Source organism: Sminthopsis crassicaudata, chromosome 3, assembly GCF_048593235.1.
Source record: "Sminthopsis crassicaudata isolate SCR6 chromosome 3, ASM4859323v1, whole genome shotgun sequence".
NCBI classification, from domain to species: Eukaryota; Metazoa; Chordata; class Mammalia; order Dasyuromorphia; family Dasyuridae; genus Sminthopsis; species Sminthopsis crassicaudata.
This window is the reverse complement of record NC_133619.1, coordinates 278,132,470-278,155,509: the sequence shown is the minus strand read 5'-3', so window position 1 is coordinate 278,155,509 and position 23,040 is coordinate 278,132,470. Positions and strand designations below refer to the sequence as shown.

Below are 23,040 nucleotides of genomic sequence, written 5' to 3'. Positions count from 1 at the left end.
GTGGGGGAATCTAAATTCAGGGGGAAATTCTCATGGTAGAAAGAAAGAGGAGGAATTAGGGAAGAACAAGGTAAAGTTTTTAAAAGTAAGGAATAGAATCAAAAGAGACCAAAAGAAGACTATATGTAATTGCCAGGAAGTCAGAGTAGTTATCTTTGACATGCCTCTCCCACTCAAAAACTTCAAAAATAAATGATGATCCAGGGAGTAACTAAAGCTAAAGCCTAAGACTCAAAGGCAAAAAAAATAGAGAAAAGTGGAAGAGGAAAGCAGGCTGTACATAACAGAAAAATCCATTTCACTTGAAATCTCCTATTCTATAACATATATAGACATGGTCACTATAACTGATATTTGTTAAATAAATTCAAAATAAAGTATCAAATATCTCTAAGCATTTGATAATCAAGATATATACAGGGGATTCACACAAATTATTGTTTGTCCTTCAATCTTGGAGAGGACCATGGCATCAGGGAGATGATGTCATGGCATGCAAGTGAATTGGATTGAACCTAAGGAGAGCTGTGCAAGGTCACCTGCCTCACTTTCCCCTCCAGAGCCATCTGGGTCCAGTGACCAGATAGATCAGGATAACTAGAGATGGCTCCAGATATAGTGGTAGATTTAGACCTTTTAAAATTAGAGCTTTTAACAGATCTAAATTTGACTAAAGCAACACCCATACAGTGTTTAACACTAGGTAAGAAATGGGGCAGATTAACAGCCTCTTAGTGGTCAAAAAAAAAAAAAAAATCAAGTCTAGAAAGGGAAGACCCATAGGGTTTTTAGCCAAAACAGAATAAAAAATGAAAACAGCAAGAAGGACTACAATAAGGAAGGTACATTAAGATGCTATTGGTAGATCTGTGGTTTGATCCAACCATTTTGGAAAATAATTTGCAATTATGTTTTAAAAAAGAGATTTAAATGTGCATATCCTTTGACTTCAGAGGTCCCATTTATAAACATTTCTCAAGGAAGTCAAAGACACAGATAAATACATAAGTTGAAAATATATATATAGGTTGCAGCACTTTTTTGCAACAATGAACTGGAGGTGGGGGGAGAGTCTCTATTGATTAGGGAATTGTTAAATACATTGTGAGGAAAAAAAATGAATATTACTTTGATGAGTTGAGTTAGCAATTCCCACTTCAAAATACAAGGCACAAGATACAAAGCACATGTGAAGAATGTATAGTGGTGTTCTCTTTGACAAAATATAACTTTATTTACAAGAAGAGATTACAGACAAAATGAAGGGGTAAAATAGACACCAAAGGTAATAAATATGAAATAAGTTCAGAAGAGCAGATAGTTAGCAAGGAAAGGGGTTTTTACAATTAACCAGGGAAAAGGCATTCTCCTTAGTAGAATTTAGTAGCCAGGAAAAAAGAACAGACCATGAATGGCAGGCTAAATCTATAGGGGAGTTTAGCAGGCTAATCTCAAAAGGGGTTAATGCAAGAAAAGGGGAATACACCAAACTAAACCTAACAGGACTGTAATAAGGAGAAAGATACCATGAGGCATGGGGAGGAGATGAGGAGAAAGACACCACGATGCAAAACACTGTGGCGGGCTAACCCCAAAAGGGATTCAGCAAAGATAGCACAGTACATGGGCAGATTTATAGGAAAAATTTGACCTCAGGGATCTGACATCATAATTTGGCTTTCTGACTAGATACAGTAAGGTGGGGTTTCTCAAGACCACCACAGGAGTGGGATTATAATGTTGAACTGATCCCTACCAGTGCCATTCCCTGCTTGCCTCAGGGAATAATTATAAACTCACCAGTACTTTAAGCTTTCTCTGTCAGCTGCACTATAAAAAATTTAATATGGAGAATCCAGAGAAATGTGGGAAGACATATGAATTGATGAAATATGAAGTAAGTCAAATGTAGAAAATAATAAATAGGATTATGACAATGAGCAAAAAGAACAAAATCACAAAATTAGATACCTATTACTATGATCAAGTTTAGTCTGGGAGAAAACTTAATAATCACTTTTCTCAGAAGTACAGCAATGTGGATATGGATTGATGCTAAGCTGTCATTTGTGGCTAAGGTGGTGTTTGATTTTGATGAACTTTTTTAAAAAATCTGCTATAAGGTAAGAGAAGGTACTTGTCTAGAGATGAAGAAATTAACTATATGGATAAAAGATCAAGCTCAGTAATATTCCTTAAAGTCTGATGACAATTCAAACCAAGGCTTGAAGACTCTTTGAAGATTTAAAAGAAACGTATACTGAAGGAAAAAGGTATTTACAGAAGCAGTGACTGATTTGGATGATTTAAAAATCATGCAGGATTTCATAATATGCAAAAGTCGAGAGAGGCTGCTAGTATAGATACTAAAGCAGCAAAGAAGTTCCCAGAGTTCTTGTAAAAATGTAAAAAAAAAAAATAATAATAAGATGAAGGTCCCTACTTTCCAGAGCAAATCATTAATGTAGGTGAAACCAGACAATGTTATCAAAGAATACCATTTTTGAACCTACAGCTTGGTGGAGAAAAAACTATGACAAGGCATAAAGCTTTGAAAAACAAAATTACTCTTTAGCTAGGAGGTAATGTATCCTGAGATTTAAAAATTAAAATCTTTCCTTTGCATTGTGTAATGATAATGGCAATCCTTACAAGATTCTACTTATTTTGGATAATAATTTCCCATTCCATTTTAAAATGAAAATGTAAAAATGGTATACTCAGAGCGTCTTCCTTCCCCCTCCTAGACTTTTTTTGACTAGGTAAGAGAGGTTATTCTTTGCCTCAATTCTTCCAAAGTAACTGCCTTTGTAAATTAATGGGCATTGTCTGTCAAACTGAGAATTATTGAAGACTTTAGCTTAAAAAGGCCAAGGTCTCCCACTGCATCCAGGGCCATCTCCAGCCATCCTGATCTCTGTCTGGCCACTGGATCCAGGTATTTCTGGAGAGGAAAGTGAGGCAGGTGACCTTGCCCAGCCCTCTCTCACTTAAAACTAATTCACCTGTATGTCATGGCATCATCTCCCTGATGTCATGATCCTCTTTTCAAGAAGGAAGGACAAACAACATTATTACCACATTATTACAATCTATGGATCTGGGAGTGAATTTCCAGGTGTATTATTTGCACAATACGTTTATCCAGGCTAGTGTAGCTTTGGATGCAGATAAGGACTTGACACTGAGAAATTCTTGGAAGACCTATATAATTTACCATGCAATCTCGAATACTGCTAAGGCAAAGGAAAATGCACCAAGGTCATCCCCAATTTTTATGGATTTGACAAAGACAAAATTTAAAGAAGTAACAAGATTGTAAAATTAGCACAAGAATTTGAGCTAAAAGTGGATGAGAATCAAGGGAGGAAGTTGAATATCATGGAGAAGAGGATCTGATTGAGCTGCTAGCTTCAAAAATTGCAGAAAAAGAAAAGGAAGCTCAAAACAAGTTTCAAAACAAAACAGTGTGTAGAGAAGTATTACATCATTTGAGTGACTTTTTTGTCGTATTGAAAAGATGGATCCAAATACTTCAAGACTTTTTAAAGTTTAAAGACTAGTTGGGAATAATATTTGCTCTGTCATGAGATATACAAGAAATAAAATAGCTACTATTCAAACATTTCTTGATAGCTTCATTAAAAAGTTACATAGACAATGACCAGTGATAAAGGCCAGATGAAGTGAGTGGAAAAAAGGCAACATATACCACACACTGTGTGTCTGTATTTGAGTATATTCTAGGACATAGAAAGTTGGGAACTCCTTACCATAAAGTTACAGGGATTGCCTATCAGAATCTGCTGCTTTCCACTATACTTTTTTACTTCAACCAGATGTTACCAATTATATGCTATTAAGTAGCTAAGAGGAGGTACATATAGGTGCTACATAAATGTTAATTATCACATCCTTATTATTATTCTCCAACTGAGAAACATGCCACTTGAGGATTGAATGAGACTACATTAAAAGCTCTAACCTTTATATGACAAGCTGGCTGAATCATAACATCTTAGAGCCAATGCCTTATATCTAGATATTGCATCATTTCCTTGCTGGGTTCAGATCCTTTTCCCAGATTGTTCCCCTCTGTATTACATTTGGTGCCTGCCCTAACCATCAACAGGTTTCTGGTCCATTAAATGTCCTTTCAATGCTCCTATTCATGGTTCCTTATCAAGTGTCAGATATGAATATACTTTCACAAATCTACAAATTATTTATAGTAGGTATGTGGTAGTTAATGATGGTTGATAACATCTTAAAGAATATATATCCAAAACACTGGGAAGTGAATGTAAATTGTTAGCACTAATGTTTGTCTGCCCAGGTTACATGTACCTTCGGAATCTAATGCTTATTGTGCAACAAGAAAATGGTATTTACACACATGTATTGTATCTAGGTTATATTGTAACACATGTAAAATGTATGGGATTGCCTGTCATGGGGGGGGAGGGAGTAAAGGGAGGGGGGCAATAATTTGGAAAAATGAATACAAGGGATAATATTATAAAAAAATATATAATAAAAAAAAGAATATATATCCAAAAAACATAAATTGCTCATGGGAGACCAAGCTGATATAATAAAAAATGACAATTCTACCTGAATTGGTTTACTTGTTCAGTGCCATATCAAACAGCCAAAAAATGTATTTTATAACAGCTAGAAAAAAATAACAAAATTCATCCAGAAGAACAAAAGAACAAGAATATCAAGGGAATAAATTAAAAAAAAATACAAAGAACAGTGGCCTAGCCAGACCTAAAACTCTACTATATAAAGCAGCAGTCATCAAAACCATTTGCTACTGGCAAAGACATAGAGTGGTGGATCAGTGGAATAGATTAGATACATATGACACAATAATTAGTGACTTTAGTAATCAAATATTTGATGAATACTAAACTCCAACACTATTTCACAAAGAACTCACTATTTCACAAAAAAATTGCTGGGAAAACTGGAAAATATATATTAGAAATTCAGCATACACAAACTGTTACTGAGTGAAACAAGTAGAATCAGTAACAACAAGACTGTAAGATGATCAATTATAAAAGACATGATTCTTCTTAGCAGTTCAGTGATTCAAGGCAAACCCAATAAATTTTGAATAGAAAACATCATCTGCACCCAGACAGAAAACTAAAGAGAGTGAATGTAAATCAATACATGCTATGTTTACTTTTTTTTCTTTTTCTCTCATGGTTTTTCCCTTATGTTCTGATTTTTTTCTCCCAATATGATTCATAAAGAAAGATGTATTTAAAATTAATGTAATGTATAAACAGAAAAAAAAGAAAGAAAAAAAAAAGGGAGAGGGGAAGAATATATATCCAAGACAACTGGTACTATTATGGTTCATAATGGTTCTTTCCAGTTATTGAGTCTATGATGGGTTAGAAAATAAGTAATTCAATCACTTAATAAATTAAACAACAATAACAATTTTTTCACAAGAAAACATAATGCTAAATATCACCTGCATCAGCTAATTGTAGGTTCTCATTTTCATTATTTATATTTCCATCAGAATGACTGTTTACAGGGAACCTGAGAGGAACTGTATTGTTGGAGGCTTGTACTGGTGGTTTAAAAGGAACTTCCAATGGGGGTAGAGTTCTTATCATTCGACCGTGTTGTTCTGGTGAATTTTCCTTTGAAATAAGAATTAAAACAAGATGATGAATGAGAATGATCAAGCACTGAGTTCCACTTTCAATATTAATTTATTGTATATGTATATTAATATTGTATATTTCTTTTTAGAAAGAAAAAAGCTGCCACTATTCCATGTTAACATTTCAATGATACCTGAGAATGTAAAAAAAAAAATTCTTGAGCTATTATTTTCCATCTTAAAACATCTAAATTTTCAAAATGGAAGAGACTAATAAACGGCAAAATGTAGGGCTGTGAATGTGAATTTTTTGCTCTCAAGAGTAATAGGGTTGGCTTTCATACATATATGCTTTTTACATCATTGTTTTATCATTAATAATAGTTTTTTCCCAAATGATCATTTTGCATGATTTTCATATCTTACAAGTAAACTCAATACTTTTGACAACATAAATCACCAACATTCTAACCTTAACAAGTTTAATTTGAGAGTTGATAACACTTTAATAATCTTTTAAATTTTTTTCATGTTTTCTTCACACTGCTAATTAGTCATTAGAAGCAGAATTTGTGAAATAGCTACCCTTTCTCTTCTCCGAGACCTTGCAGATAATGATCTCTGCAAGGTGTTTCCTAAAGGCTGATCATCACCAAGACAAGAAACTACAGTCAGGTTACTATCGTTTACTTTTTCTTCTATAATTTCTTCAGATTTGTTGAGCCTTGGAGTAGCAAAAACTAGCATGTGGCATCCACCACAAGCAACCTGGTGTAAAAAAAAAAAAAAAAAAAAATTAATTAATGCTATCTTCCAATGGAAATGAATTTAAAAGTAGCTTTCAGATAAAATGTTACTTAATGAGAGCTTCTTTTGATAAAAATACTTTAATCACTGTAATTTAAAGTTGAGGACAGTATTAAGCCCATTATTTTATTTTGACCAGTATAAATATATCATGGAAAACAAAACTGGCAAACCACTTTTTTTTTAAGAAATAAGGAAAATTTAAAAATAATTTTAAAATAGTTTCAGTAAATTTAACTAGGAAATTTGGAAAATTAATTTCTTAACTACTGGCAGAAGAATAATCAAGGAAAAGAATAACATAAGAAATAACCATCTCTTTTGGCAATTCTTTAAATTGATTACTACTGCTGTGTGTGTGCGTGTGTGTGAATGAACCTGGCAATATAGAAATTTTAAGCACTTTTAAGTGCTCTGCATCAGAGCTGTTAAACAGCTTCCCTCCCACCAACCCCTAGCCAAAGCTAAGTCAGTATACAGATATCCTTATATATGGATTAGTGGCACTGTTTCTCTTTTGAAACATCACTGTCCTACATTTCATTATTGGTCTAAAAAGAGTCATTGAGTCTACTGAAAAAGTAAGACTACATAAGGCAGAGGTGAGACCTCACAGTGTAGTGGGAAAAGGTCTCTAAAGACCTGGGCTTGACCCTAACTCTTAGACTTTATTTGCTGTGTAGCCTTGATCAATCCACTTAATATTTGTAATTTTCAGTTTTCCTCATTTTATAAAATAGAGATGATCATACTTAAACTATTTCATAGGCTATTATGAGGGAAGTAATTTGTAAGCCTTAAAGTATAAATTAATCCTTATTTTGTCATCAAATTATTATTATGAATATCATTATGTAAACAAAGTTGGAAAAGTGAACACCAGCTATAATTTTTCCTGTAAGATATTTCTAAAACAACAAAATTTCCCAAGGCATCTCTGGGGATTTCACCTTTTAATCCCATGTTTTTCTGTATCTATGCTGCATTTTCCCTATAGAAATAGGTTCCTTGAGAACTTGTGTAATTTTAAATATCTTTGTAACCCCAGCACCATACACAGTGCCTTGTACATGATAAGTACTTAATATATAGTAGTTGTATGAATATGAGGATTTATTTTCAGGTATTACTACTCTATAGCATTTGAGAGTGTCATTGATATCAGAAGTGAAATATAAGATTGGCAGAAAGACAAATAAAAAGGAAGGAGAAGAAAAGCTAAAGAAAGAAATTATAAAGGAGATAATTTTTCAGGGCAGAGATGACTGAAAAAATTTGCTTTTAGAAAGCTTGAAACTAACATAAAAGTTCAAGATTTTTTCCATCTTAAAAATCAAATATTTTCCATGAATTTTTAGCAGGCATGAACATCCAATATAATATAATATGAACATCCAAACAAGGAAATGTTATATCCTTACCAGACGGACTACAAATTTCAAAAAATTAGAGCACAACGTGGGTACAAATTGATTAGTAAAATTTTCCTGTCCAAGTCCTAATTTTCCATGTCGACCATCTCCAAAAGTATACATATGGCCTGTATCTGAAATATTAACAAGTGTCAGAATATTTTCTTTTATGTAGATGCTATTTCTAGGACAGCCACACCCACTAAAACATACTAATGAGTACTGCAATTATAGTTTTTTGTTCCCCAAATTCAGTACTGAATTTATACAAATATGGTTACTAAATGATGATCTTCTACTTAGAGAATAAATGGATGACTAGAAAATTGCATTCAAAAAGTACAAAAAACCAAAGTACAGTTATATGTGGAGCTTATTGTACATGACATTATTTAAATAAGCAGGAATGAAGTATGTATAGCACATACTCACTTTATACAGATATAATTATATCAATCTATCTATGAAATTAGATATATACATATAGTATCAGAGATCTGGAGATGCTAAACCTCCTCATTTTGAAGATGAGGAAATTAAAAATAAAAGTGACAAAGCGTTCTGCCCAAGGTCACACAGAATAGCGGCAGAGCTGAGATTTGAACTCAAGTCTTTTCATTCAAAATCTGGTTCACTGGAACTGTTACAATACTAATACATAATCTACAAGCTTTTGGTTTCTTTTATTTGTTGATCCTGAACAATATTTTTCAAGATTTTTTTTTTTACTGCTCTTCCTAATGCCTACTGTGCAAATCAAATTACCATGTATTTATTAAAGTATATGTTAATTTAATATAGAGGGTCTTATCAAATTGTATATTAAAATTTAGCACACTGGACTCCTCAAATGTGTAGCTTCGTGGTGCTTGTTTGCTTATGATGAGCATATGCCATCCAGGGCAAGATGACCAAATATACTTTTATTTCTTCTTGCTTCTAGAAGAATAAAACCAACTCTATCAATTTATTTGCAGGAACATACAAGCGATTCTTACATTAAATTGCAATTTCCTTGTATCTTTTGTCAAGAATGACATGATCCAACTCCCCTCTTGTGATATTGCCAACTCAATAACCATTAGGGAAAAAAGAATCAAAAACTAAAAAAAGTTATTCTTTCTAAATTATTTTAAAATTCACTCTTAGCTTCTCCTGTTCCCTTTTCTCGCTTATGCTATCATCATTACTGAAATGAAAAGTTTAGAGAGAAACTGTGGAACAGATTGTAATTTTTTTTTTTAACTACAAGGGTTGTCTTGTCCAAAGAACTCATTACCAAGCTGCCAATTTATGTATGTATGTAGTACTTAAGATTTTAAAAATAAATAAGTATATAGATATATATATAGATATAGATATGCATATATATATATATATATTTAACTCCTTTAACAGGAGCTAACAGTCTACCATGAAACTAATCATATATAACTACAACAAAGAAATAAAATTTATTTTAAAAATGTTGTTTTATCAACAGAAATAATTCACATGAAAAAATTACTTTTAAGAAAAATGGAAATATGTTAAAGAAAGTACATTATTCTAGCAATAGGAAAAAGTATTAAAGGCTATTAGCAAGAGATCTAGCTACAGAAATATTTTTAAAAAGCTATAGTTTGAGGAAAAAGTAGACAAAAAATGATTAATAAGTGGACTGATGGGCAAGTTTGTATTCCTAAATGAAGGCCTTGAAATTTAGTGTGAGGCTCAAAGAATAATTATTAGACTTTATTATTTTTAAGGAATTATTGCATGAGTGAAGATTTAAGTAGACATTTAAGTGAGTAGATGATTTAACTAGATTTGATGTAGCTAAGAAAATTTATTTTGGTTCTAGGAACATTGAGTGAGGTAAAGAAATGGGGTTTTGAAGATTTGTATGAACTGACAAGAATAGAATGAGCAGAACCAAGAAAACAGTGACACAAACAACTTTGAAAGCCTTAAAAATCTATGCAACAACTTGACTGTGATTTCAGAAAATGAAGATGATGATGAAGCATATGACTCATTTCATAACAAGGTGATGAACTGAGGGTGCAAACTGAGACACAATTTTCAGCCACGGCAGTGTGGAAATTTGACTTGTTAAGATTATACATATTTATTCTAAGAATTTTATTACCTTCCCCATTTTTTCTTCAATTTTCAAAGGGGAGAGGGTTAAAGCAAGAAAAACAGATTTTTGTTAAAAAAAATATATATAAAGCTTTAAAAAAGTAGAGTGGGCAATGAAATGAGTAAAGAAAACAATAGGCAAAGTGTGAATAAGGGAATGAGAAGAGGTGAAAAGTAGAGAACTAGGAAGACAGAACACAAACCAGTGTGTTTAATCAGATTAGAAAAAAGGCCCCATACCATCTTCTCCTTGGTTTCTTACCATAACAATAGTAACATCATTAATTTGGAAAAGAAAGAAAATATTTAAATGGCCCTTTATTTCCTTATTGTTTCATGTGATGTTTATTTACCTAGCATATCTTTCCTCCTTCCACATTTTCTCTCATTTCATTCCCTGATGTTCCCTCCAACCCCACTACTGTAAACAAAATCATGACACAAACAAGAATGATTATAGACATTTTCTTAAGCAAAAGATAAGGTGATGTCACCAGTTTCCAAAGTCTCGTACATCAAGAATTCGACAAGGTAAACCAATAGCAGAGAAGGCTAATTCTTAGCCTTTAACAAGATCTCTCCTCACCCCATCCCTCATTACTCATGTTCTGACAGGACTGCATATGCTGATCCACTAATCTGCAACAGAAATCAATTCTATCTCCTATTGCCTCTTAGTCCTGTAAAAAACCAAAAACTTACTTTGGCTGAAACTCCAGAACAGTAGCAGCACTTAATATTCAGCCAAAGAACAGAGAAACAAAGGTTAACTGAGACAGGATACCATGGTGGCTACCAGGATCTATCAGGTCTGCCTAAAGCAAAGGGTCCAGATCCATCTACAGAGGTTTCTGTTCCTCAAAAGTTACTGGGGAACACATCAGTGAAAAATAAACTGTCTGATATAGGAAGAAGGTAAACCAATCATCTTGGAAGTCCAGCCTTCAGAGAAACCACACTCAAAAGGGAAGGAGTCAGAACAGAATATGGAAATATATGGAGAAAAAAGATTGAAACAGCCAAATAATTCAGGAGAAATAAAACTCAGTAAAAGTTTTAGAACATAAGTTTATAAACCAAGAGAGAAATTGTTACTAACAAAGAGAATATGGCCTCCAAATTAGATACATGATTCTAGACATAATATTACAAATCAAAGGAAAATGAATCAACACTTGATGAGGCAGAAATTTCTGTAGATTCCCAAGAAAAAACAGAATGAGAGAAATATATTTTTACTTGTTTAAAAGATAACTGAGAATTGCAAAGGAAGAATTTTATAACCCACAGAGAAAAAATAATTGAAAAAAAACAGAAAAACTTGAATTTACAATAGGAAGTCTCAAATAAACAATGGAGAGAATAACTTTGGAAAAGTAAATATAAATATAAATAAGAAGAAAAGCAAAAAAATATATGTTCTCTGTAAAAGCAAAATATAAAATCAATATAGAGATAACTAAAGGATTAAAAGTTTCTCAGGGAAAAAAAAGGTAAAAAAAACTAAATAAATAATAGAAGAAAATTACAAAGAAATTTTGAACACAGAAAGCAAAGTGCCAAGAACAAAGTGATAACATGTTATCTCTCAGAACAAAAAGCACTTATGCTACAAAATCCTAAACATACAGTAGTTCACAACAAACTCTTCAAACACAATGTAACACAGACCTTAAAATATAAAGAAAAAGAAATTCAGGGAACACAGATTATTTTGCATCACTATAAACTGGAAAAGGAAAAGGAATAGTGTTCCAAACAAAGAAGCTCATAGAGCAACATACACTGCAAACCTAAACCTAATAATCAATGAAAAAAGATGGATGTTCAATTTTAAAAAGAGGTGTTTTAAGTGTTCCTAGAAAAAACAAAACTAACACTTAGAGTTTTAAAAGTTAGAATGGTTATTTTTACTTATTTTAAAAACTTTTTTTCTTTTTTGTTTCTTGCTTTTATATCACAATATGTTTCTAGTGAAAATACCTCCTCCCCCAAGGAATCTTTCTTTGCAACACAGAGAAAAACAATTAAAACAAAATACTCCAAACAATTACCCCTTATTCTATCCTAATCCCCAACCTTTCTTCTATGAGGAAGGAATTATTATATGTGTTGTTATCTGCTTTTCAGGACTTCTACTGATTTTTCAGCTGGCTTACAGTTTAACTTTCTTTTATTTATAATATTTTATTTATTGTGAACATTCTTTTGGTTCTATTTATTTTGATCTGTATTAGTTCATAAAACTCTTCCCAAGTTTTCTCATTCTTGTTCTTACTGCATAAAAATATTCTATTATATAAATTTATTCTCATCCATTATGTCATCTGTGGACCTTCTTTTGTTTTCATATTTTTGTTCCATAAGGACTACTATGACTATGGTGACTTTTTAAATTGGATGTTTTATAGGTATCTAAAATACATGTTCTTAGCTTACATCTTTCCTCCCAAACTCTTCTCTCCTTTCCATAACATTACACTATTTTTCTAATCTTCTAGGTCTACAACCTTGGAATACCTTTATCACCTTTCTTTCCTTCACCTCATGAGCACAGCTAATCAACTTCCAAGTCTTATTGATTTTAATTGCAAAATATTTCTCATGCTTTCTCTACCTTATAACATAGGCTCTGATCACCTTTTGCCTGGGTAATTTATGAAGCCGATTAAGTATTCCCCCTTTCTAATCTATCTCCCCCAGAGATGTCAAAGTGATATTCCTAAAGCACAAGTCAGACCATCTCACTCCCTTACTCAATAAACTGAACTTGTTCCTATTTAACCTCTAGAATCAAATAAAAAAATCAACTGGCAATTAAAGTGCCTCAATATTAAGCTCCAACTTCATTACATATTACTCCTCAAAAACAGATTCAATTGGCCTACTTGCTTTACTTAGCATGTGACAGTCCATCTCCCATCTCTGTGTTTTTGTACAAAACTTCCTCCATGCTGGAATTCATTCCTTCATCATCTATGTTTCTTGGACTCCCTGGCTTCCTCTTATTTTCACATTTCCCAAATTGCTATAGCATCCTCCTGATAGAAATTATCTTCCCTTTACCCTGTATATTTTTCATTTACTTTCCCCCTTTTTATTTTATTATAATAATACATTTTTATGAAGTAAAACAAGCATTTCTATAAAAGCCCAATAAAAAAGATCAATCATGAAATGCAAATCTACTATGTACAATTATCTCTTTCAAATATAAAATAAACTTATATAAATTTATTTTTTCTACCCTCCACTCAACCTACCCTAAAGATGGCTGCCATTAGACACAAATATGATATATATATACATATATATATGTGTGTATATATATATGTAGCTATGTCTACATATGTATAAAATTATTCTATATATATATATATATATATACATACATATATATTTATCAGTTCTTCCTCTGAATGCAGATATCATTTTCTTTATTAGTTCTTTATAGTTAATTTAGATATTTATAACAATCAAAAGCAATTTACTCAAAATTGTTCTTCTAACAATATTGCCGTTACTATATTCAATTTTCTGTTTGTTCTGCTCATTTCACTCTTCATAATTTCACACAAGTCTTTCAATGTTTTTCAAAGATCACTGAACTCATTTCTTGTAGCACAATAGAACTCCATCACAATCATATACCAGCCATTGTTCAGCCATTCCCTAACTGAAACAGCTTCCCTGAATTTCCAGTTCTTTGTCACCAAAAAAAAGCTGCTATAGTGGTATTCCTGGGTCAAAGGGCAGATGGTAGCTCAATAACTCTTTAGGTATAATTCCAAGTTGTACTCCAAAATCTGCCAACGATGAATGTAAGTAAAGCTCTTTGAGGGCAGGGATTATTTCATTTATCTCTGTACTCCCAAATACTTTCCACATAATAGATATTTAATAAATGCTTGACTAATACATTCATTCAGGTACCAGAATATTGATTTCTCTTTAAAAGCTCTCATTTCTGCCCTTATAATTTCTCTGATTGCTTTTCTATACCATTCTTGGGGTTGAGTTACTATGTTGTTGTTTCGGGGGATCTTGCCAAATATATTGTTGTATTTTTATCCTCTTCAGGACACTAAGATTCAATTTATTTTGTACTTATCCAGTGAAATAAAAATATTTTTTCTCCAATCTGCTATTGTCTATATTGTCTATGTCACCCTGAAGAGTCTTCTATGGTATGCTTGCTGTCAACACTCTTGACATTAATATTTTCCCGACAGCCCAGTGCTATCAAAGACATAGGATCAGCAGGGACACTCAGAAAGGCCACTGAAGTTGTATTAATTCTTTACTTTTTGCAAGTCTGGACTCCACCCTCCTTTCTGAGTCTGCCTTTTTTTTTTTTTTTTTTTTTTTTAATTCTTTAGCCTTATCTAGGTGATGACCATAAGAGGTCTTTTACTACATGATTCACAAATTCAAATCTAATCTTATCCTTTTTCCTGCACTCTGGGGCCTGCCTTTCCAACTGCTAATGAGGAGAAATCATAACCCAGATTCCTCCCATTCCTCCAAATACATGCACGTTTACAGCTGAGCTCATCCTTAGCTCAGGATGTTTTCCTTTCAAATTGTTCCTCCTCCTGTCTTGGCTACTTCTGTTTCTGGCATGACCGTTCCTCCAGTTTACCATGCTCATGTAATTGGAGCTTTCTTTTGACTCTTCCCTTTCCCTCACTTCTGAGATGAGGTATCTCCTAAACCTCTTTTTTATGAATTCCCTCATCTTTATTCCTGCTTCTAAGACCATTTTAGGCTTTGGAAGTAAATGAGATTACCAAGTTTAAGAATCTGAGGACTGAAGTGTTTTTCTAAGGTACTGAAGCTCTTAGTGTTTTATTCCTAATCTTCTCATTCAAAGGTGTAAGTGAAATACAAATGCTTCCATTTTGCATTTAAGGTATTTTACAACCTCCAATCTACCTTTCTAGGCTTATTAGATGATACTCCTCTTCAAAAAAGCTATAGTCCAGTCAATGGGCCTTTCTTGCTGTTCATCATAATAACAACACTCCATCTCCCCTCATAATGCCTTTTGTACGGCTGGGCCTTGTCCTCATCTCTGTCTCTTAGAATTTATAGTTTCCATCAAGGGAACATCAGCTAAGAAAAGTGGCACAGTATTGGTCCTGAAGTCAGGAGGACCTGAGTTTGAATCCCACGTCAGATACTTGACACTGATTAGCTGTATGATTCTGGATAAGTCACTTAACCCTGGTAGTCTTGCCAGGACCATCCTCCTACATGAAAAACAGCGTTCAGTTGCAAATGTCTCTCCCCCTCATTATTTTTTATCTATGTACTTTTGTCTGTGTGTGTGTGTGTGTGTGTGTATGTGTGTGTATAGATAGATAGATGTACATATATAATGTATATATACACATATACATACGTAAGTGGAGTGGGGAGAGGGCGTGTGTGTGTGTGTGTGTGTGTGTGTGTGTGTGTGTGTGTGTGTGTGTGTGTTTCTTCCCCAATAAGCTCCTTAAGGAACTATTTCATTTTTATCTTTATATCTATAGTATCTAGCATAATGCCTAGAACATAGTAGATTAATAAATGCTTATTTGTTTGAATAATTGTGGGCAATTTACTTTACCTTTTGGTGCTTCTGTTTATCTGTGAGATGCATAAGTAAGCAACCCAAAGGTGATGGCTGGGTCAGCAGCTCCTGCCTGGAACCACAGAAAAACTAAACCACAGCCAAGCAGACATTCCTCCAGAATAAGACCACCTAAACTTCCAGGAAACAGCATGGATTTGGTCAAAGGATTAATTTTCTTGCATTTTGATTCCTAATCCAACAGATTCCCCCAGTTTTGAAATCTATTAAGCAACTCCCCATTTATCCTTCCAGTCATCTGATCTCAACCTCTAGATCAATTCCCTAAAATTATTCCGGTATGACCTTCAGATGAAACATTCTCTCCTCTTAATATAAATTATCTTCACCAGATAAGTAACTGAACTAACAAGTGAAGGAAATAAACTAATAGCACTTCTTCTGACTGGGAAAATCTCCAATTGATGACATATATCCAGTTGTTCCTCTGGCACTATCTGATAATATATTGGACTAGATTATTTCTAAATCCCTTCCAACTCTAAATTCCCATGATGATCTGATTCTATTTCCAATTTGGGATTTTTTTTCTAACTATGGGGAGGGAGAATTTATAAAACTGATAGTAATTCCAAAAAAAAAAAAAAAAAAACCAAAAAACAAAATCCTACATGTTCTGTCAAAGTTTTAGAATAAAGTTTTAATATTAATACCTTTTTGACATTTATAGAATCACAAAATCTTGTGTGAGTTGGAAGGTTCTTTACAACAACTTCTCATTTAAGAAATTATTTTTGTAGACCTCAAACATTTGCAATATAAAAGAAGTAAACAATTTTTGAGCAGCACCTGCTTTTCAATAGATAATATTAACTGAGTAACTGTCAGATTAAATATGTGAAATAGTGGTCTAAACCTAATTTTTGCCAAACTTCTTCCCAGTATTCTCTCAGAAGTTCTCAATGAAAAGTGAAACCTCTAGAGTGATAGCTGTTATAAAACCACATATACCCTTTGACCGTACAATACCACTACTAGGTATCTATCCCAAAAGAGATTAAAAAACAAAAAGGGAAAGGATCTATATGGGCAAAAATGTTTATAACAGTTCTTTTCTCAAGGCAAAGAACTGGGAATTTCCATCAACTGGGGAATGGTAAATAATTTGTGGTATGTGATTATTATAGACAGCTATTGTACTCTAAGAAATGAAGAGCAGAATGGTCTTCAAGAAAACCTGGAAAGCCTTTCATGAGCTCATGCAAAGTAAAATGTACTAAATATAAAATAACAGCAATATTGTAACAGGATCAGCTGTGAAAGAATTGGCTATTCTCGGCAATACAATTGACCCAAGACTGGAAATTGAGTGGATGCCCATCAACTGGGGAGTGGCTGTATAAGTTATTATATATAAATGTAATAGAATATTATCATTCTATAAGAAATGATCAGCAAGCTGATTTCAGAAAAGCCTGGAAGACTTAGATGAACTGATGCTAAGTGAGGTGAGCAGAACCAAGAGTACATTGTACAAAGAAACAAGATTATGTGATGATCAACTGTGATGGACTTGGTTCTTTTCAACAATAAGATAATTCAAGGCAACTCCAATAGACTTGTAATGAAAAATTCCATTTGCATTCAGAAAGGATTATAGAGACTGAATATGGATCAAGGCAAAGTATTTGTACCTTTTTTTGTTGTTACTATTTATTTTTTCTTTCTCATGTTTTTTTCCCTTTTGATCTGATTTTTCTTGCATAGCATGGCGAATATGGAAATATGTTTTTAAAAACTGCACATCTTTAACCTATATCCAATTGCTTCCTATGCTAGGGAGGAGGAAGAATGAAAGAGGAAGAAAAATTTGTAATACAAGGTTTTGAAAAGGTGAATGTTGAAAACTATTGTTGCATGTATTTGGGGGGAAAATACTGATTTTAAAAAATACAATAATCCAAGACAACCCTGATGGACTTTTGATGAAAAATGCTAACCGCACCTAGAGAAAGAACTAATGAATTGTTTTATTTTGTTGGGTTTTTTTTGGGGGGAAGGGGTCTTTTATAACATGAATTTTATGGAAATGTTTTGCATGACTTCACATGAGCCTTCTCAATGAGGAAGGGGCTAGAAAATGAGGAAGGAAAAGAATCTAAAACTTAAGTTTTAAACATAAATGCTAAAAAAAGTTTTACATGTAATTGGGGAAAAACAAAACACTAAATAAGGGGAAAAATGTTGATTAATAGACTATATAGTCTTTGACAATGCAGGGTCACATCATGATGATTCATCATAGTAGAACCTAGCAAAGGTTGCAAAATGGTGCATATTTATTCTTTGTTAACTGCCTATTTTGAGTTCAATAAATGTTGATTTAACAAGCATTAAGTGGCTAGAGTATGCTATATAATAGAATATATTTAACAAGCATTAAGTGGCTAGAGTATGCTATATAATAGAATATACAATATCCAAAGTTTAGATAAAACATGAGCCCCGACTTCATGGAGCCAACAATCTAGTCTAGATACCAAAAGATACTATAATACATAATGTGTGACATATTAGAAAGATGCAAAACATTGTGTGAGGGTTTGAGCCAAAAGATTATTAGTAATACAGAGAAACACAGAAAGCTTTATGAAGGAAGTGGCACTTGGAGGCAAGCCTAGATCACAGATCTTCTGACACCTAAAATCAATTCCATTTCTAATATACCATCTTCCTTCTTGTATATGCTATGTATCTGGATTTCTTAAGAATACATAACCCTAATCCTTACCCTTTCTGTATTCCTATTCTCCATAAAAAGAAAAAAGATGAGGGGCTCTTTTAACTACATGCATATCAAGATGATATAAAAGTGTTTCCTGAAAAGTTAACTGTCTCAATCATTGATTTCTGTGAACAATTATCATATAGAAACATTTCAGTATTATTCATTTCATTATAGTGTTAAGGTAAAATACATATTGTTAAACTGAATCCTTACCTGATATTAAAGCTGTATGGGTTTTCCTCCACATGCAATATAATGAATTTTCTGATTCTGAAGATATTTAATAACCTTTGGTTCTGAGGTTTCAAATATAAAAGTACCAAGACCTAATTGTCCAAATTGCCCAAGGCCAAATGTATATACTTCTTCCTCTGAAAGTGGAAAAGAGTAAATATTAAAAAGAAAAATTAAGTAGTTTTAAGTAAGAGTAATTAATATAATCAATAATATAACTTTCTAAATGGGCTATTATAAACACTTATATTTAGTAAAAATATTAAGTACTATTCATTAGAAATGCATTCAAAAAATGCATTCAAAAGAATATCTAAAACCCAAGTTGAAAACTTGAACAACAAAGGGAATCTTGGGAAAAATACCAAGGACATGAGCCTGATCTTTTCTAACATTTCACAAAATATCTATAATCATTTGTATTTATCTAAGAATAAGAAAAGCTATAAAGATATAACTTCTTGTTAATGTAGTCATTTACTATAGATTATAGTCAATTACTATTCTCTGAAATGTATACAAACATGCACACATATGCATATATGTATGGGCGTGTATATATATACACACACACATATTATACATGTCACATGTGTATATGTGTATTGTATAAACATTTATGTTACATAAAAACTACCTCCATAGTTAATTTTAGTGTTATTATTATTATAATAGGGGATATAGGAACCAGACCTGTAATTTCATCAGTATTAAGAACTTCCAGGTAATTAACTCCCTTTACCAATGCAGACTGGCATCTAGTGACTTGCCCAGGGTTCACCCAACCAATATATGTCAAAAGCAATAAAGCTAGGATTTCCCCTATTTCATGGGGGTACTAAGGTATAGTCAATTATCAATAAAAAAAAATACAGATGTTAAAATAATACTACCATGGAATTTAAAAAAACAAAAAAAATAAAGACAAGGATCTCCAAGATCATTGGATCTAGGCGCCTTCTTATTAGGATAGTGATTGAGGAAAAACAAAATGGCTTTTTTAAAAGTCTCTAATTTTCACAAATGACTTCATTTTTAGGTGTTGCAATTTGTGACTTTTCAAGTGGTCACTTTTCTACTGAAAAGATATATATATATATATATATATATATATATGTGTGTGTGTGTGTGTGTGCGTGTATATGTATGTGTGGTGTGTGTGTGTGTGTGTATATATATATATATATATAAAATATGTAAGTAATACCTAACCTCTTTAGGGACTTACCTTTACGGAAGGAGACAATACATATAAATATAGGTAGTAGTAAGGAACTGTAACCAATCAAAATGTGTAGATGTTTACCAACTGGAGAATGACTAAACAAGTTATACATGAAATGTTATAATATCGTGCTTTATGAGGAATATAATGAATAAAATGTTTACAGAGGAACATAGGAAGTTTTGAACAGATTCACAGTGAAGTCAGCAAAACCAACAACAAAACATATACAATAACCACAATGAAAATGGAATGCTGTGAAATTATAATGACCAAGATTGGCACAAAAGAAGAAATATGAAAGGACATATTGCTTTCTCTTCAAATGAAGGATGCCTTAGAACTCATTAGTGCCTTTCCTCTTATATTTAATATATGGAGAACATTCATTTAATGTTGCTCCCTTGCTTCCTTTTTCCCCCCCTTTTATTATTTTATGTTATCAGGGATAGCTTCTAGTAGAGAGACAGAGGAGGTTAGAAGTGAATACTGGGAAATCTAGGTTACATTAAAAAAAATATTTTTACAAGAAAATTTATTTTAAAAAAATACAAATTACTAAGCAAGGACAAAAAAAGAAAGAATAAACTAGAATAGGATATCTCAAAAATCAAGGAAAATTATCCTTTACCCCAATTATTTCCTTTCCTGTACATGTGCCTTTAAAAAGCAATGTATCCATGTCTATTCATCCTATGCAGCTCTTGTATATATCATTCCAAAAATCTACCAAAGAGAGGTTTTCAGACTGTGGAGGGTTTTTTTTTCCTCCTTATAACACTGAAAACACTATGGAGAATTTGTCTTTTACTCTGGTCAAAAATTTATATGAAGACCATCTTTACATTGCTTCACTCAAATTGATTCTTCACTTGAAGCCTAAACACATCCCTTATTGCCTTTTAGGTAATTCTCACCTTAATTCTTTAATTCCCTTCTTAATTCCCTAACTTCCATAAGTGGGAAATTGGTACTTTAAAAAAAAGAATTCTTGATGGGCTTTGATTTCAGAAAGAAGTGTGGTATCATGAAAAGATTTTTAAAATTTTCCAAAGGCAATTCAACCTTTTCTCCCAATCAGTTTTAAGTCCAATTAAAATAACATGCTACATTTGGTAAATAGTCCAAGAACAGCATGAAATTACTTTAGACATTGCAATAACCCTTACTAAACATAACTAAACCTGATAGCTAAAAATTAATGAGCTATCCAAAAAAGTAGAATATTTTACTTTATCAAATAGAATTTGGATTAACAAATCCAATTCTGAAATGGTTAAACAATTCTATTTCTTTGTCAAATGGTAAGTAGATGGATAAAAAATATGTGCTGAGTATAATGCAAAAAAGGTGACAAAATCCAAGTAAATTCATAAACCAAAACGATAAAAGAAAATTTAAAAACATTTTGAATGCTTTTTAAAACAAAACATGTAGTCATGACATGTTCTTCAAATGTTTTTGTGTAAGCCCTATAAAATGATTAAATGAATGTTTTCTATATATTAAATATAAGAGGAAAGGCACTAATGAGTTCTAAGGCATCCTTCATTTGAAGAGAACTCAAGTTTAAAAAGAAAAAAATATTAACTGGATCTAAGATTACTAGAATACAGACACAGAGGTTTACCAAAAAAAAATTACAGAAATAAAGATAATAATCATAAGTTAATAATATATAAATATATGTAATATAAATATAAATCATATATTAATTAAATATTGAGGATAGATTTGAAGATATGGGTCTATTACAGATATGTACAAAGACACGTGGGATTTTTTTAAAAAGCTTATATAACATTTTTGTCTTTGAAAAACTAGATCACAAAATGGCCCACATCAAATTTATAGTCATTAAAATACAATTATAGTTGCAATGATACTCAAAATGGGAGTAGTTTTAATTTTTCCTATGTCTTTTAACCATTTTACACAAGCAACGAAAACTATTTTAATCACAGTAATACAAAAAGTTTGTACCTGAATTGTTATTCTAGCCCATCAACAGTACATGTTTATTGTTTACCAAAACAAAAAAAGGAGAAATTTGGGGTACTAACCTGTTAAAGCTACTGTATGACCTCCACCACAAGCCACTTGATTCACTTTTCCAGGAATTCCAAGAACCAACTGGGGAATTCTATGATTTTTCAGTTGCTCAGGTGACAGACCTAACTTTCCATTCTCTGGTTCTCCGAAGGTGTAGAGTTCACCTTCTGCTGTAGAAGATGATGGAGAGTAATTAATCATAATTCATCCAAAAGCTAATATTAATGGGACCATTTTCTTTCAAATACAGTTCCTAAACTGGGTCCATGTTTGACAGTGATTTTCAAAATAGGAACCTTCTTAATATAAATGAGAAATTTAGCAAGAGACCAAGAATGAATTTTTTCTTTGATTTGTTTTATTTCAATAACCTACAACATTTTATACCATTACTTCCAATGTGAGTATATATATATACATAAGTATACATGTAATATATACCACATCAGATGATTTACAAAGTAAAGATGACATATTTGTTCTCAATATGCTTATAACAGAAAAAGACAACAAAACACATTCTTTTTTATGGATATTTCTTTTTTTAAAAACTCATGTTTAAGGAAAGTAGCTTGTTGGTTGTTCTAGGTGAGGATAGTCTTCAAATTTCATTTACTTGTAACTGTTTTTGAACAAGAATTTCAGACAGGTTATAAAGGTAGATGATTTAAACTAAAACTAATATAAACATTCTAGCATATTATGGTATAATGCCAATTTACGCTTCATTAAGACAGTGTCTAGGTTCAAGAAAGTAACAACTTCATTTGACTCTGGCCTATTTTTGCCTCATCTGGAGTGTTGCAGTTCAGGCATATTACATTTTAGGAAGAACACTGATAAAGTGAAGAGCTTACCCCAAGGTCTCAAAAAATGCCAGATGATGATTAATTATAAGAATGGGTTGTAGAGCCTTGGGAATACTTGGGAATAAAGACTTAAAGGACAAAGAAGGATAACCATGTCCAAGGATCTAAAAGACTGTCATGTGGAAGAAGAACAGAATTATTTTGCTTGACCCTAGGGGGCAGAACTAGTAGCAAAGGGTAGAGAGAAATTTAGACTTAATATAAGGAAAATCTTCCTAACAACAAAAGCTATTCCTAAATGAAACAAGACATCTCCGGAGATGTGTGGGCACATTCAATGAACAAACACTTGCTCTATGTCAGATATGTAGTATAGTACTGA

General features: G+C 32.4%; 1 protein-coding gene across 1 annotated transcript in view; it reads right to left on the bottom strand.

Annotated features, from left to right (window-relative positions):
* The window catches only part of RPGR (retinitis pigmentosa GTPase regulator), an 82,380-nt gene that overhangs the window by 38,209 nt on the left and 21,131 nt on the right, over positions 1–23,040 (bottom strand). Inside the window, 6 exon segments of the mRNA XM_074300840.1 lie at positions 5,495–5,669; positions 6,218–6,400; positions 7,861–7,985; positions 18,552–18,576; positions 18,579–18,709; positions 21,861–22,019. Of these exon segments, the coding sequence (XP_074156941.1) occupies positions 5,495–5,669; positions 6,218–6,400; positions 7,861–7,985; positions 18,552–18,576; positions 18,579–18,709; positions 21,861–22,019 (798 nt within the window).